Consider the following 17,944-nt stretch of genomic DNA (forward strand, 5'->3'; position numbering starts at 1 on the left):
GTTATAATAGCTCATTGATGAAGTAATGTTATACAAGCGTTGTGATTATGTTAACTGAATGACGTCAGTGTGTGTGAGTGTGTGTGTGTGTGTGTGTGTGTGTGTGTGTGTGTGTGAGTGTGAGTGTGAGTGTGAGTGTGAGTGTGTGTGAGTGTGAGTGTGAGAGTGTGAGTGAGTGAGTGAGTGAGTGAGTGAGTGAGTGAGTGAGTGAGTGAGTGAGTGAGTGAGTGAGTGAGTGAGTGAGTGAGTGAGTGAGTGAGTGAGTGAGTGAGTGAGTGAGTGAGTGAGTGAGTGAGTGTGTGTGTGTGTGTGTGTGTGTGTGTGTGTGTGTGTGTGTGTGTGTGTGTGTGTGTGTGTGTGTGTGTGTGTGTGTGTGTGTGTGTGTGTGTGTGTGTGTGTAACAAATTTATACAGTAGTATTTAGTCGTCCCACCATTGGACAAACGGTATTTATGCTCTTCCCAATAATAATAGTAATAAATAACAATATGTGTATTCATTTAACTGACTATTCAGAAACATTTGGGCACCACACGTATTTCATTTTCGCTTTTTACAGTGCTTCTCTGAAACGTAAGAACCTGTACATTCCATGGCCACTCATCACTCATGTAAGACAATACATTCAGATACTACACACATAAAACCGGCCGTACATATTACATAATGTATACTTAATGAGCATATTCAAAAGTGGTTTCACTATAAGTTGGTACAGCTAGCACTACTATGAATGAAAGTTTTATTTTAGTCTTAACACATTATTGAACTTAGCGGGAATACATGATGGAGGCACACACATGATGGGATAAATGTGTCAGGCAGTATTTGACTGTTGTCAGTCGTATCTCAGTAGGATACTCACCGCCATGGAGATGTATAGTTGTAGCATGTGTAGTGGGTGTCGGGGCCGGGGAGGCAGCAGTCGTTCCAGTCCCAGTCGTGGTACGCCTTGTTACATTCAAAGTCACACTTTCCGTTACCTTTCTTACTCGGGTTGCACTTCACCTTCACAGAATCACAGTCGCCTCCGTCGTAGCCAGTCCTTGGATGTTGGCATTCAGCTTGGCAGTTGCCGTCACCCACGTTTATGGGATCACATGCTATCATTATGAGATGTTTTCGTAATGATGAATTCCTTATATTTTCTATACTCAAGTCAAATGTGATATTGTACTGTTCAAATGCAGTCTTTAATGCTTCATGTTGCACGATGATCTGTTGGTTAGTAACAATAGGATTTGACCCGTCATCATCCATCAAATTAACAACTCTGTACTGGATTACCTTTTCATGGCGCATTTGCCAAGTGTTTGTGTAACTTTGGACTACTTTCGGGTCATCACATACTGTTTCGCCACATGGTGGCACAGACACAGACATGTCATGACTCTGATATGGAATGTTTGAATGGATAATTTCTAGACTATGTCCTGTGATCAATTTCCAGTTTGTAACGTCATTAAAATCATCCCCAAACACTAAACCCTCTGCGTCCTTCAACGCTTTTGTTGCAACGAACATATTTTGTTTAATATTTATATGTTTCAATGGCAACTGCCATAGCCTTAATTCATCGACACTACCTCTAAAGAAATGTCCATTGGAGATGTTTCCTCCCAAATGAATTTCTTTGCACGCAGAAGAGGAGAGGCTGGAAATATTTCCTTTCTGGTCTGGTGCCACTGTGATCCTTGCACTGTTGATATACAAAACCATCATGGTTCCGTCGTATGATGCCACAATGTGGATCCACTTGTTAGGTTCATACTGTTTATGTGTGAAGATGGCGGTTGGTTTTGATGATCTCTGGGTTTGTAATGAAAAAAACATCCGTGAGTCCGCTGCCCCGTCTCCCCTAAATGTCTGGAGTCCGAGAGACCAGTGCCCGGATGTCAAGAATCCGTCGCATGTGTCATAGAGCTCTGCAAAAGATACATAACAAATTCAGAAAGTAAATGGGTAAATGGGTTTTCCCGTTATCATACTATATTTATTTCCTTAATCATTCTTTTTAATCCTCCCACTTTGCCTCACTATTACGATTGTCTTCTCAAACAATCTTGGTGAATATACACCAAATTTAATCTTTTCATTGTGCAGGACTAACCCAAATATCGGATAGAAAATATTTGGTTTATATTATTCTACTTGTCTAATAGCGATTCTGTAAGTCACACTTTAGTATTTTGTTCATCCTTTGGTTCATCGGTATACCACCTCAGCCTAACGAGTGGGTTTTTAACCGTATCATATCACGAGGTGTCAAGCTTCGCGTTGGAAGAAATGGATTCAGGTCAAACCCATTTGGTGAAAGCCATTAGCAGGGATAAGGAGCTGACCAACCAAAAATCAAAGTTTAAACCTAAATCGAATGTGAACTCTAGGTCAGTGAATCTTCGGCCCATGAGTGGATCATCATTGAAAGAGCAGCGATGTCTACTTCTGTGTGAAACATTACTTGTAACATGTGACATGTTTGACATAGGTATCGAAGGAAGATGGACACAACTTATTTACCATGAGAAACACAACGTTTCGGAGCATATACTTTCTCCTTCATCAGGTGATGAAGGATGTAAGTATATATACCAAATGAAAGAGTAAGTATATACTCCAGCGTTGTGTTCCTAATAGTAAACAAGCTGACATCCATAAAACTCTCTTCCATATCTGTATCACTTTAAAATGAGATTCAAAGACCTGATAGGCATCGAAATTAAACAAAAGAAACCAAGTACAACAGTTCTAGAGAAACGTCCACAACAAACGTGATGTTGCAGCGACATCGTTACCCATCTAGCAATAACAGCGTGGTTGTGCAATAGCTGGCGTAAGAGCTAACTAATCTCAGTCTAACATCGATATTACTATTTGTTATTCAAAGAAATAGTATATCAAATTTTAATTTTGATATTTAAGCCAAAAGGAAATCTAAGATATCCTCCTGAAGCTTCAGATTCTTACTTGGGCGGTTTAAAAAGTGAAGTAGTTTTGGTGCACAGAACTGATGAACTAAAAGGTTTTAAGAGTACTGGCCTTGATGTAGCAATGACCTAGCAGAGGCAGAAGTCCTTCCGCTTTACTGATATTGCTGATGCTATCAGTTATCGCTTGTCTTCCCCACATTAAACCATATTTCTAACAACTGCTCGTAACGGGCAGTCGGGTGTCTATTTGAACACGTGTAGCATCTACACATAACAAGCGATCGTTAATCCATTTTCCAGTCGTGTACGTTCACACCTGTATTAATCAACAAATCAGCAGTAATGATCACAGACATGTGAAGTGTGTGAACATACCGATGAATACAAAACACGAACGGATACTCTAAATACAACATCGGGAGAAAATGTGGACAAACACATAAAGAGGTGGTAGGGAGCTGACTTAGTGGAACGTTGACATTATCATCCTCAGCCATAGCCGTGTCAAAGTTTCTTCTGTCAAACACTGCTTTCACATTAAATGGTTTTAATGTGAAATCAAAGAGATTATCAAACTGTCATTCAGGTACGATACCATACAGTGTACCCGTTTTACCCAAGATCTCTGAAAGCTAAAAACGTGTTTTATGGCAAAATAGAACAAAAGGAATGTATTGCTTACAGTGCTTCAGTGAAGCACAATCCTGAAATGTCTTTCAGCACTGGCTTTACAGGTTTACTATGAAGCCCACCAAAGGCGCAAGACAAATTCAAGAACTGGTGTTTATTTCTATACAAGTGTAGGCAGCCAGTGAAAGAAATCCGATGTAACCGCCTTTTACTATAGATTGTCAATGCTAAAACATCTCCTTTTGACGGCACTGAAGGCAGCAAGTGCAGTCGGGGTAGTCCAACAATGGCAAACGTTCTTCTGTTACCGTAAACCTAACAGCTTAACACAGCCTTCCATTTGTATCGTCTCACTACCCACAACTGTACACTGGGGTGGCCGCGCTCACTGGCTGCGTGACGTCATAAGACTCCCGCCCATAGAAAAGCAGTATCTTTACGAATGTTCTGTGGTCGAATATACCTCTTCCATGCTGTTGTGTTCATCTGGCTTTGCGCTACCCGTTCAAGAATGTAAACAGACCACCATGGTGGCTTTTGATTACGGGCCTACGAGAAGAATGTCGCTTTATTTTCCTCGTCGATCTGCGTTGTGCACTGGGAGCTACCACTGCAGATTCATCAGGAAGGCGATGGACTCCCAGCGCGTACCCTTTAGAAGTCCCTTTGATACTGGGATTTGGCACATTATCTAGGAGCACAGACGGTGAAATCTCATTGTCGCGGACAGTAGCCACCCCAGAGCTTGGGCTGGTGCACCTTGCCTTGTTTTGACTGGTGATAAAACGCCACGACCCACACGGCAAGACTGGCATGGCGGAATGTATCGCGTCGTCAGAGCAACAGCTTAGAGGTATAACATACTACTCTGTTATTCACAGATCTAGGTAACATAAATAATTGAGGAAATGTAGAAGGACATTATTTTGTTCATTTTTGTATAATACTTACACTGCAATATCTTAATTTGAACAACTTTTTTTATTGTTTCGTTATAATTGTAAAATAGTGTTACAGTATTATTTTCAAGCTATCCATAGTGCGTTTTGATTAAGAATTAGGTGAAAACCTTCTTACGAAATTTCTTTGAAACGGTTTGAATGGTCGGCATTCCATGATTAGGCACACATAATATCTTGCCTCTGTTTTAATAAATGATATTTTAAAATATTTTCTCTGTCTACTTATCTTTAGAGTAACTAGAGCTATGGAGTATGGTATCATCCAAGTTGGACAAAATACGTTTGTCAAAGGTCTATGTTGCTGTTCTTCACAGTGAGTTACCCAGCAAACAAAATCCACAAGCCAAAGTGCGTTCATTCACAGAAAATATCAAAAAGTGATAAACTCAGTGTAATACTGCTCGACACTGGGTCGCAAAGTGTTTTAAATGTGGTGTTTGTAGTTGCCAACCCCCGTGGACAGAATGCGTCTACAAGGGGATGCTGACTGGATAAGTCGTTTATCATCTGTCATACCCGGGGGGATTACCTCTGCATGGCGCATTCACCTTGGCGGGACACGCTCCAAGAAAGCATTTATCACTTACAGGTAAAGAATAGTCACTAGCGTCGTGGTAGGTCCTTCAACAAATTCAGAGTTACTTCCCTTCATTTGTTTCACGCAAGAACAGAGGGCATGTTTGTGCAAATACACTGTCCTAAACCGTGGAAAGCCGAGATAATACACCCATCTATGTGTGGATGTTGAATACATGTATATCCTATATTAAGTGTCATGAAGTATGAAAAGAGGTCATTCAAACAGATGCTCATAAATCGTTAAGCATGAATTTTAAATACGTGTTTTGTAACAAATGCTAATCATTGAACGTCCGAACCAAAGCTGCCCTACCCGTTTCTTTCTTAAGTGAATGTGTTCAGCCATATATACAAACGTTTTCTTTGGAAAAACGTGTAAGAATGAATGCTTAGTTTCCTAAATCTTCAGAAACAGACACTGACAGGGATATTCTCAGATCAGGTTGGAGTGATACTAGTTCTTAATCTTATGGAATGTTTGACCCAGACAGATTCCCCCGCCGCCGTGAAATGCTTGAATATTGATGACTGTGGTGTTAAAACAACATTCACTCTCTCTCCCATCGCTTGACGTCTGAATCATCTGGACACATTCGCGATGTGACTGAATTATATTGATGACATTTTCTTCTTGTTTGTATATATTACTATCGGCGTTAAAGGAATATATCTCCTGGGCAGTGATAGAATTGAGTGATATGTAAGAGTTGTTACATGTAGGTATAAATATAGCAATCTGTATAAGGGTTGTTTCGTGGCACACATGACTTGAAATTCCTGATGCGCTTTAAAACTAATTTCTTCTCCACAGCAATACATGTGAATCAGATGTTCGAAATTATGGGTTCTGGGTTCGCTGGTGCTATGTACGATCACCGGTGCTTGCGAAACAACATTTGATAGGTCCAGGTAATGCAGCAGAATGATGCTTTACACATATACCATAACAAGAACAGTAAGTATTCCATGTAACGGAATATGAGGAATCATGAGTTTCATCAACAGCTGAAAGGAATTCCAGTTAGGCATTACTGTGGACTATCTAAATAATCCACTCAATGAAGAGACTATAATACTTGAGACTGATTGATCACGCTATAGCTGTGTTCTGCCGGGACAAGGGTTCGTGCTTCCTACCGTCCTCACAGCCGGACGATGCACAGTTACACAACTTCTATCGTGTCATCACGTGTCACGGCCAAGTTTTACTCTGACCCGAAAGAGAAGGCTACTTCACGTCGTCTCGACCGCCAGCCACAAGATAACTTCACAATCTCAGGCAGACACAACCAAATCAATGTGTAAGCAATGCCGCCTTTTGCCGTTGTAATTTTAAGATGGCGACTTCTATCGTCTGGTGACACCACTGGGATTATCTCAATAATATATAGGGACACACTGCTCAGTCTCGTGGGGATAATAAAGCAAGTAAATTGACCAGGTTTCTAAAACTTTTCCTTAATCACTCTCTGGCGGTACTAGTATCGTAATGAAAGTGACCACGTGTTGCAGATCCATAGCTAAGATGATACGTGTATCTTGGCTCGGACACACCACCCTGGGGAGCGTATCTCATCTGACCTGGCTGCATGACTCACCAGCCATCGCTTGACCTAGACACGGGATAGGTCGGCCAACCGACTGACCGTGTCTGGCCGGAGTGGTCAGACGCCGAGAGAGAGATCGCCTCTACTGGACAGCCCAGTATGTCGATAGGTTGTTCATTGCTATTCGACAATGGTTCGTTTGAATTAAGACTGTACAATCTTGCTGCAGAAGAGAAGCTTTGTCATGATTGTTTACGCCATTTACCCACAGAAGCTGACTTAACAACACAGATACCAGCATTACACTTGTCAATATTTTCTATATTCCCCCTGCTGGTTTACGGTTGTTAATGATTTTTCATCACATATATTATAAGTTACTATGACAGGAAACATCTATTGTAGGGAGGTATCAATATCGTAGTGACGATGAACGCGAAAATATTGCGTAAAGACACACTGGTCAACTCCAATGTTTTGAGTAGGTGAATTGAAGATACCAGCTTAATCGACTGTAAACAAAGCATGACGCTGTAGCTTAACAAATATCGGTTATGTAGCTACTTTAGTCCAGTTATGTCCACGTCAGAATGTCACACATACCTTAAATATTCAAGATACCTCTCAACATTTCATGTTATAACCTACATGCGTTAATATCAATATTTCAAGCAGCTTACCGACCGTAAGTTGAGAAAGAAACCCTTTCATATAAATCATGGAATGCGCAATAAGATATACACATGACAGGCTATAAGTATCTCTCTAATCGACTCATCATAATCAAGTTGAACATGGTAGAATGTTTTATGGCTACATTGGGCAGCACTATCAGCGGGTAAGCAAGTTATCAGGCGAACGAATCCTATTTTATTGAGGGCGCATCATCTGATTAGCATCATGGCTTATATACAAAACAGATGACATGAATGAAAAGAAACATATCGTCCAACCACGACATGCATATTTTAGAAACAACGGTAATGATTTAGATTAGGAAACATTCGAAAGTTGTGAGATGGAAGTACCAGCAGAAGTACTGCAACAATGCTTAAGTCATTTCATGGGTGAAACACTGCGCTCTTGACCATTGTTCTTTTACTTTCAACGTCAGTGTGCCAATAACTCAAAATGGCATCTCGCCGTTGTTAGAGGACTCCAAATCGAATGACGTACACAACATTTGGTGACGTAATCCATTAGTTATTCTGTTTCAGTTTTTCTAAGCCAGTGCTGCATTCTGTTGAGTTCTTAGTTCTTATGTTTCAGGGCATTACCAGTACCAGAAGCCCTGCTCAACACCCTGGATTTTCCAATTGATATTCCCACGAATGTGGCGTTTCCCTTTGTTAGCATACCGTTTGTACGATGCCATTATCAGGGTGCACCTGTCTTGTATCTCACCCTCGATGCAAGTATCAGGAGCAGTTAGTTGTCTTGCATCTCACGCTCGCTGCCATTATCCGGGTGCCGCTGCCTTGGATCTCACCCTCGATAGCATTATCCTCGTGTCGCTCTCCTCCATCTCACGTGACTCACTCAGGACAACCCAGTGGATGATCGGGAGTTTGGAAACAATTCTACTTCAATCATACATTGTGTAATATTATGTGGAAGCAGTACATGATATACTTCCACGAAGCAAGTACATTTCACAATGTCGGCAAGCTGCTTCAGCACAACCAAAATCTGTAGTGACATCAAATTCATCTCTTTCGAGGATCTGGTGTATGCTGTCATGAACAATATACCCACATGTTTACTGAAACTACGTCACCAGTAGATGTAAATGTGCTAATACGAAATATATGTACATCCCACTTAACGCTGGTGCTCTGGTGCTGATCAGATCTGCTTGACAGCGGTACAAGAATCTGTATCGAAACGTCGCACTGACGAAATAAAGAAGTTGTTATCCATAAAATTGTCTATCTTGTATTTTGTCAATGACACATGATTAACTAGGTTCACACCTAAAAGCATATATTGTCGTATATGCATATATCGCAGATGAAGTAAAGGTATCTGAATCGACATTATCAGCCCTGTATCTCAGTTGACATGAAATTACCTCTGAGCTAACTCACTCTCGCTGCCATTACCCGGGTGTCCTTCTAGCTAGCTCACTCTCGCTGCCATTACCCGGGTGTCCTTCTAGCTATCTCACTCTTGCTGCCATTACCCGGGTGTCCTTCTAGCTAGCTCACACTCGCTGTCATTACCCGGGTGTCCTTCTAGTTACTCTTGCTGCCATTACCCGGGTGTCCTTCTAGCTATCTCACTCTCGCTGCCATTACCCGAGTGTCCTTCTAGCTACCTCACTTTTGCTGCCATTACCCGGGTGTCCTTCTAGCTACCTCACTCTCGCTGCCATTACCCGGGTGTCCTTCTAGCTATCTCACTCTTGCTGCCATTACCCGGGTGTCCTTCTAGCTAGCTCACTCTCGCTGCCAGTATCCGAGTGTCCTTCTAGCTATCTCACTCTTGCTGCCATTACCCGGGTGTCCTTCTAGCTATTTCACTCTTGCTGCCATTACCCGGGTGTCCTTCTAGCTATCTCACTCTTGCTGCCATTACCCGGGTGTCCTTCTAGCTATCTCACTCTTGCTGCCATTACCCGGGTATCCTTCTAGCTATCTCACTCTTGCTGCCATTACCCGGGCGTCCTTCTAGCTATCTCACTCTTGCTGCCATTACCCGGGTGTCCTTCTAGCTAGCTCACTCTCGCTGCCATTATCCGAGTGTCCTTCTAGCTATCTCACTCTTGCTGCCATTACCTGGGTGTCCTTCTGATGAACTTCACTCTCGCTACCATTATCTGGGTGTCGTTGTGATGTACTTCACTCTCGCTACCATTATCTGGGTGTCGTTCTGATGTACCTCACTGTCGCTGCCATTATCCGAGTGTCGTTCTGATGTACCTCACTCTCGCTACCATTATCTGGGTGTCGTTCTGATGTACTTCACTCTCGCTGCCATTATCTGGGTGTCGTTCTCATGTACTTCACTCTCGCTACCATTATCTGGGTGTCGTTCTGATGTACTTCACTCTCGCTACCATTATCCGAGTGTCGTTCTGATGTACCTCACTCTCGCTACCATTATCTGGGTGTCGTTCTGATGTACTTCACTCGCTGCCATTATCTGGGTGTCGTTCTGATGTACTTTCTCTCGCTGCCATTATCTGGGTGTCGTTCTGATGTACTTCACTCACTCGCTACCATTATCTGGGTGTCGTTCTCATGTACCTCACTCTCGCTGCCATTATCTGGGTGTCGTTCTGATGTACTTCACTCTCGCTGCCATTATCTGGGTGTCGTTCTGATGTACTTCACTCTCGCTGCCATTATCTGGGTGTCGTTCTGATGTACTTCACTCTCGCTACCATTATCTGGGTGTCGTTCTGATGTACTTCTCTCTCGCTGCCATTATCTGGGTGTCGTTCTGATGTACTTCACTCTCGCTACCATTATCTGGGTGTCGTTCTGATGTACTTCACTCTCGCTACCATTATCTGGGTGTCGTTCTGATGAACTTCACTCTCGCTGCCATTATCTGGGTGTCGTTCTGATGAACTTTACTCTCGCTGCCATTATCTGGGTGTCGTTCTGATGTACCTCACTCTCGCTGCCATTATCCGAGTGTCGTTCTGATGTACCTCACTCTCGCTACCATTATCCGGGTGTCGTTCTGATGTACCTCACTCTCGCTACCATTATCTGGGTGTCGTTCTGATGAACTTCACTCTCGCTACCATTATCTGGGTGTCGTTCTGATGTACTTCACTCTCGCTGCCATTATCTGGGTGTCGTTCTGATGTACTTCACTCTCGCTACCATTATCTGGGTGTCGTTCTGATGTACCTCACTCTCGCTACCATTATCTGAGTGTCGTTCTGATGTACTTCACTCTCGCTGCCATTATCTGGGTGTCGTTCTGATGAACTTCACTCTCGATACCATTATCTGGGTGTCGTTCTGATGTACTTCACTCTCGCTGCCATTATCCGAGTGTCGTTCTGATGTACTTCACTCGCTGCCATTATCCGAGTGTCGTTCTGATGCCATTATTATCCGAGTGTCGTTCTGATGAACTTCACTCTCGCTGCCATTATCTGGGTGTCGTTCTGATGTACTTCACTCTCGCTACCAATATCTGGGTGTCGTTCTGATGTACTTTACTCTCGCTGCCATTATCTGGGTGTCGTTCTGATGTACTTCACTCTCGCTGCCATTATCTGGGTGTCGTTCTGATGTACTTCTCTCTCGCTGCCATTATCTGGGTGTCGTTCCTCACTCTCGCTACCATTATCTGGGTGTCGTTCTGATGTACTTCCTCTACTCGCTACCATTATCTGAGTGTCGTTCTGATGTACCTCACTCGCTACCATTATCCGAGTGTCGTTCTGATGTACCTCACTCTCGCTGCCATTATCCGAGTGTCGTTCTGATGTACTTCACTCTCGCTGCCATTATCCGAGTGTCGTTCTGATGAACTTCACTCTCGCTACCATTATCCGAGTGTCCTTCTGATGTACCTCACTCTCGATACCATTATCCGAGCGTCGTTCTGATGTACCTCACTCTCGCTGCCAGTATCCGAGTGTCGTTCTGATGTACCTCACTCTCGCTACCATTATCCGGGTGTCGTTCCGATGTACCTCACTCTCGCTGCCATTATACGGGTGTCGTTCCGATCAAGTACACGACGCCTAAATGACCAACACGACGAGTACGAAAGTGCCTTCACTGATCTTTTAAACATTTTTTGTTTACTGCTGAATTGGAAAGTGATTATATATTTGTGTCGATAATGTGCCGAGGTATTGGTTCAACGATAACTGCAGAATAATTCTGCATATGAAATATACGCATACAGTAGACGTGTCTAATATGCAATGTTGTTAGTGTTGATTGGTCGAGTCAAGCGTATTCCGTGACAGTCATGCAATCAAAGACGTCAGTGAACGCAAACAAACATAGAACACCATTACCCACTGTCGTATGCCTAAATTGCCATTTCCTGTTCAGGTCATTTAACAAATATCGTGTTTGTCCCTTCGTTCGTTCGTTTGTTAACGATGGAGGTCTGTAAATAACCAAGTCTGGGCCAGACAATCCAATGACTGACATCATGAGCATCGATCTGTTGGGATACGATGACATTCATCAACCAAGTGAGTAAGTCTGACGACCCGGTTCCCTTGGTTGCCTCTTACAACAAGCATGGGAAAACCAACTAGCTGAAGACCAATTCTAACCCGGATCTTCACGGGTCTGAAACACGTACGAACGTTACTATTTACATATTTATACTTTCGCGGTCGTATAAATGATCTCAAAAGGATATATGGAGTGACACATTCAGTTATCTAGGAATGCTATGAAAAATATGTACCTTTGATAATAACTTTAATTATGTGGGTACTCCTGCGGTGTATATTTGCGTCTTTTACTGTGTTGACAAGCCTGCGATGTACATACTGTATTGTCTAGGTGACCGTGGGATGTACATGTTATAATTCGGACACATCTAGGAAGTTCTTTTCTTATTGCGGACGCCTCTTAAAGTTTTTCTTCATAATACGGACACCTTTTGGTGGTTTCATTTCATAATACGGGCACCCCTATGATGTATCTTTCGCCGAATAGTTCTTTATGCTAGCAAATACACTACTTTTTAAACAGTTCGTGATGGAAAATAATCCTCAATAAAAATATTATCCTATATACAGTTATTTAACTGAGAATACGACTCTTCGGATAAATTCGGGTGTTTCAACTTTCAGTGAAACGATCAACAACCGATTTAAACAAAATATGCAAGCAACCGGCGACTCCGCCATGCTATTCTTAAATCTTTCTCACGAAATCGATTTTAACTCCAACCTTGAAGTTTCAATCAAATGGCATGTCTGGAGATCTCTTATCAAAGGCTAGATGATGTATAAGGAATAACTTTAACTGTTTGTTGAAGGGACTTTCAGGCGAACATAGGATTTTAGATTTACCATTTTATCATCTATAGGCAGTAACAGTCCTTTACAGTGGGGAAATATCATGATTCATAAATTCCGTGCTTTTGTTTTCTCCCATACGTGTGTCTACTGTAAAGTCAGTGACACGTTAAGCTACTAGGACAAGGTATTATACACATTATCGGTATAAATGGTACCACATAAAGCACACTAACAGCTTGATAGGTAGTCATGGTGTTCCTGAGAGAGAAATGTTCTTCCTTCACCATCACGTTGTCAGCACCATGCCTCAGATCACAGACTTCACCAAACTGCCAAATGTCTCCAACCTGCATCACTTAGAGCTTGTATTCCATGTCCAGATGACACTCGGTAATAAAGCCGAATACTTCTCAAAGCGGCGTTAAGTTCAACTCACTCACCAACTCACGTTTGATCAAATGGTTATCCTTTAGAAAAGACACTTTAATTACAAAAGCGAAACCGGAATATTTAGCTTTATATGTAAAATGTCGAACAATAAATAGTCTGTCCAATGGTTGACTGTGTTATCGTGATAGATTTCAAGAGGGGTTAGGCCACACACATTGCACAATTCTTCTTAAAAAGCCTTAATCGCAATCCTAATTCTGCTATTGTAGAGCGATGTGGTCACGCCGGCATTCATGCGGTAAACTAGACGGCGTTATAGGCACAATGAGCAAAACACACAGAACATTAAGCTTTTAAAATTGAGATTAGATATTCTTGTCAGTCTCAAGGTGAACACAGATTCGTTCTTTCACGTTAACATTTCACTAACCACCACTTCACACGCTTTCAACAGTGACTGAGCAAAGCAACGACAACCACATGCTCGGCGTTACATACGTTATGTCGTTTCAATGATCATTAATAATGAGAAATCTCATCAGAAATGACTTACCTAAAAATGTGACAGGGTCTGCCTGACCCCCCTCGGGCCGCACCCAAAGTTCGACAGTAAACTGTTCCATAGGGATACGAGTTGTAAACGAGTGTTGAGAGGGGGTAAGGTTTAGCACCTGTCGCCCAGAAAAGTACACAGCGTTACCGAACTTTGATCGCCTTTCGCCCCAACCCCCTTGCACATCCCGGGGGTACCTCGACGGCACGTGCACGTTCTGCCCACCCCCAGTAACACTATAGGAAGTTTTGAGTTTGTCCTCTCTGTTTTTTGTTTCTTTTGCCACTTTATCCTTTTTTCTTTCAGTGTGTGCAAAGTGCCGGTTGATTTTCTGTTCAAATGCCTGAGATAAGAGAATAAAAAACACGAGTAAAACTCCGATCCTGTGTGAGGAGTTGATGGGATGTCTGGGAAGTAGGGGAGGCATGGTGGATTCGGCGGCAGTGAGGACATCGCACATTCAGTGACATGAGAACACGAGGTAAATTCACGTTTACACAAACTGATTTCTCTCAGTGTGACAGAAGGGTCACGTGACGACCCGTCAAGCCAGCAGTAAGAGATGGGTTTAGAGAGCGCCGCTATAACACTGCTGTGGGGGACTATCGGGTCTGAAGCGCCACCCTCCGCCCTAACATCATCTACTGAACTCCCTGTTCGTCATTGATTTCATATGCACAATACAAGGCTGCACCCATCGGCGGCGGTGGCGGCGGAGCACGGTACCAGCTACCACTGTCACTTTCCAAGTATCTGTTACGCTCATCTTGAGAGAGTGACACAAGTGTTAAAACAGAAGTGTTCATCGCTTCTGACACTGTATGGAAATCAAGTAATCTGATGTAATTGGGCATAGGGATATAGCGATGGGGGAAAGGTAGGGCGAGTTGAGGATGTCGATGTACGCTATCCCCTTCATACATCACTGCGCACCTGATTCAGACGGACAAAACTCTTATTGCGTGTAAATATTTGCACTGAAACATGCTATGCCCTCGTCGAAAGCTGTTATTATTTGGTCGTCATGTCTCAAGTTTTTATTTATTGGAACAGACTATGCATTCATTATATGTATGAATGTGAGTGTTATGATCCGCAGCGTGTAGAATGTTTACTTGATAACTCTGTACTATTACCAGAACGACACATTAACGTTGTTATCCTATCAGCTGATAAAGAGAGATACCTACTACTTCCACTATAAAACTTAGAATTAATATGATGACTAAGCATGGTGACGGCGAAGCTCTGTGGGCAGGCTTGTATCTCCTCCTCACTGAGCCGCGACACGGAGACTGACGGTGTCCGGCTGGACCAGTGAGTGGGGCGCTGACCAGTGCGGAGTGAAATGCCATGTCTACGGGGACTGGACACAGACATAATTAGACTGGTATCGATGTGATGGTCTTAACTTGTGACATATCGCTATGCTACAGCTCGTCCAAATTAAAAGTCCCTACAATGTACAGCATACGAGGGTCTCACATACGGATGATGGATTGGTATGACTGTACTACAGTGTCTTCTCCTGTAAGACTGTATCAAATAGCACGGAATCGATATGGTGTTTAAGAAGATACACAACGTTTAAAATGTAAAAGCTGCTGATCTGTATTGTTTCTGGGGAAGAGATGACTCATCGATATTACTGCTATAGCAAGGGCATTGGTTACACTGGTGTAGCCACGTGAACTGGCTTGACCGCCTAGCTTAAAGTACATATTGGCAAGTCTGCCCACAACATTCTCCAGGCTGACAAACTGGCTTAACTGCCAGTGAGCATACGTACCCTACAACACGGAATACACAGAGCTCACATCTCACAACAGGGCAGTATACATAACGTACGTACATGTTTACTCTTAACTTACATCACAAGAACAAAAATAATCCGCCTACAGGATACTGAAGACATAAATTATATTTCATTCTTGGTTTTTAAAGGATGTTTCTACATGAAAGTTACAATAACAACCGTCTTGACATGTTAAGGAATAAAATCTAAATGCCCTGCGGCACGTTCAACAGGTGCTGAAAGATTGATTAGAGACGGTTGTGGTATTTGTTATTGACAAGGGCGAGAGGGGTGCGGCAGTACATATTGATAACACATTGTGTACTACACCCCTATTGTGTAGCATCAATATTGTAAGTGTCACCCTGTATGTATTGTGGTGTACATCTTCTATACAGAGTATAGGACCGCCATTAGTTCTGCTACTCATTCCTGGAATGCCAAGTGGACAGCATCACAACACTCAGTAATGGTGTAGGATCAGTCCACACTTGAGGTTTCTCCTCGAAGGTCTGTTATAACGTCTAGTTGCGTATAGTTTCGTATTATCTAAAAATAAGACCTGGATCTGATACTGAGACAAAACTGATCGGTGTTGTACGGAGCTGGCGCCACGTCAGTGCTATTAATATAAACTGGCATCAGACTCTGAACTCTAGACGGGTTGGCTGTTGATGATGATGTGGCAAGTACGACTTTCAACGGGAATAGGATTTACCTATGATCAGATCCATAGCCTTAAAAGCGGAACATTAATGCACTGCTTTGATAGTCAGCTTCCTATAAAATAAATAAATAATACCATTTTTGTCTGTGAATGTCTATGTTCCGCCCCTAAACACGTGTAGTATATTTAAGGCAATATGAGCGATATGTGCCAAGTGGAAGATTCAAAGACACAAGCCCTATGAAAAAGTCGTGGTCTGTGCAGGCCTTCACACGAACATAGCCACTCCGAAACTACTGTTGTATGTGATCGTATTGAAGTAATGCCAGTCTTAGTTCACTGTATGCATGGTCCTTCTGGTCTGAAATTTCCTCGTTACATGCGAGTGGTCGTACGTTGCCTGCAGTTTAAAACAGTACACCATGTTGAGCGTGGGGCAGAGGAGGATATTGACCTCTCGCCAATAGATGTTATCGTAATAAAGTTTTCTGCAATATTACAGGTGGATATCAAAGGCATTGATGGGACAACTGTAAACCTTCGAACCACGAGGCATACCAGTGGTTGACTGCATGAGCCACCATTCTCGTCCTCAGGGCACCATAACACGGTCCATATGATTCAGCGGAACCCAAATATTGCAATGTGCTCTGATTGGGTGTTGGTTAGGGGACGTATTCTGCTTTGTAATTGCGAGCTTGCATAATAGCTATTAAGGTGGTGCGTGGCCCTGTGCCAGGTCACAAATCAGTTGAAGTTAAGCAACGTTGAGCAGGGAGAGGTATCGGATGGGTGACCGTGTTTGGCAGCTTGGCTCCTGAGAGTTGCTTGGACTTAAGTCCTCCGGCAAGCGAGTTTGTTCAAAATTGCCTCTGTTTACCCAGCAGAAAATGGGTACCAGTGGGATAAGTCATGTGACTATTAACCTTATAGCGCCTGGGTAGTAATTTGCCGTGCTTTCATTGTTAGCGTTATGAGCATTCACCTAGTGAATGGAGTTTAGCGCATTATAAATGCTCTTATTATGTAAGAAAAGATTCCATCCTTACGAAGGATGAGAAGACAGGTACTTATTACGATCTACCTTCGTTACTACATTTTCTAAGATGTTTATGCAAAGTCCCATTCTTCCTAATGTTATGCCATGAATGAACAGTCTCTATATCAGTGTGTTTCAAGTGAAAGACATACATGTAATGTGTAATATGTGCCGACTACAATGATCGATACATGTATACACCGCTCTGACACAATAACAGTGTGAGGTATGACTAAGTCTGGGTCATATGGGGTGCGTTACCTGTCTGCTACATCCAGCGATACCGCGCTCTGTACAGACACACAGCGTTTATCTGAAGCAAGCGATGACAAGCAGGAAGATAATTACTTCCAAAAGATTTCATTCACTAAACAAAAACACTATCGACGTCAGACTTTCTTTTCTTACCTGTGGGGCAGTCAAGTAAATTTAACTAAGTTTATCTAAACACACACGAATGAGAATTAATTACGAGCTGTCTGCGGTTTCTAGTGATAACCTGACTTGTTACAGATAGGTATTTTGAGCCACACTTTTTTATTTTTGTCGTCGTTTGGGCATGTTTATTGCCGCTATCTTGTACAGACTTGTAAAGGCGCAACGGTAGCAGCAGCTCTTGTAAATTGGTTGCATTTCTCCGTGTATTGTGTAGCCAGCGATAGATTTATTACGGAAGCCCTGCTAAAGTAGTCATGCGAATACAACCGTTGTATTTAAAATGTTTGTACTCATCCCACAATGAATTATTCCACCTTTTAACTTACAGTTGCTAGCTGAATGTCCTACCCAGACACATTTAGCCTTAACACCAAAAGTGAATTCAAACGTATTCACACCCAAACTACAGCAAGAAAGGTGGCGACTACACTGCTTCCTGACTGCCTCCACCGTAT

General features: G+C 42.6%; 1 protein-coding gene across 1 annotated transcript in view; it reads right to left on the reverse strand.

Annotated features, from left to right (window-relative positions):
• LOC124259663 (pappalysin-1-like) overlaps positions 1 to 16,436 on the reverse strand; it is a 41,982-nt gene extending 25,546 nt beyond the window's left edge. The window contains exons 1-4 of the mRNA XM_046693843.1: positions 16,392 to 16,436; positions 15,224 to 15,340; positions 13,551 to 13,893; positions 866 to 1,925 (exon numbers count right to left, since the gene is read on the reverse strand). Of these exons, the coding sequence (XP_046549799.1) occupies positions 866 to 1,925; positions 13,551 to 13,893; positions 15,224 to 15,340; positions 16,392 to 16,436 (1,565 nt within the window). The remainder of the gene's footprint in view (positions 1 to 865; positions 1,926 to 13,550; positions 13,894 to 15,223; positions 15,341 to 16,391) is intronic.
• Positions 16,437 to 17,944: the final 1,508 nt, after the last annotated feature.

The sequence above is a fragment of the Haliotis rubra genome, unplaced genomic scaffold (assembly GCF_003918875.1).
Source record: "Haliotis rubra isolate DU_JTF1 unplaced genomic scaffold, ASM391887v1 Scf1180, whole genome shotgun sequence".
Lineage (NCBI taxonomy): Eukaryota > Metazoa > Mollusca > Gastropoda > Lepetellida > Haliotidae > Haliotis > Haliotis rubra.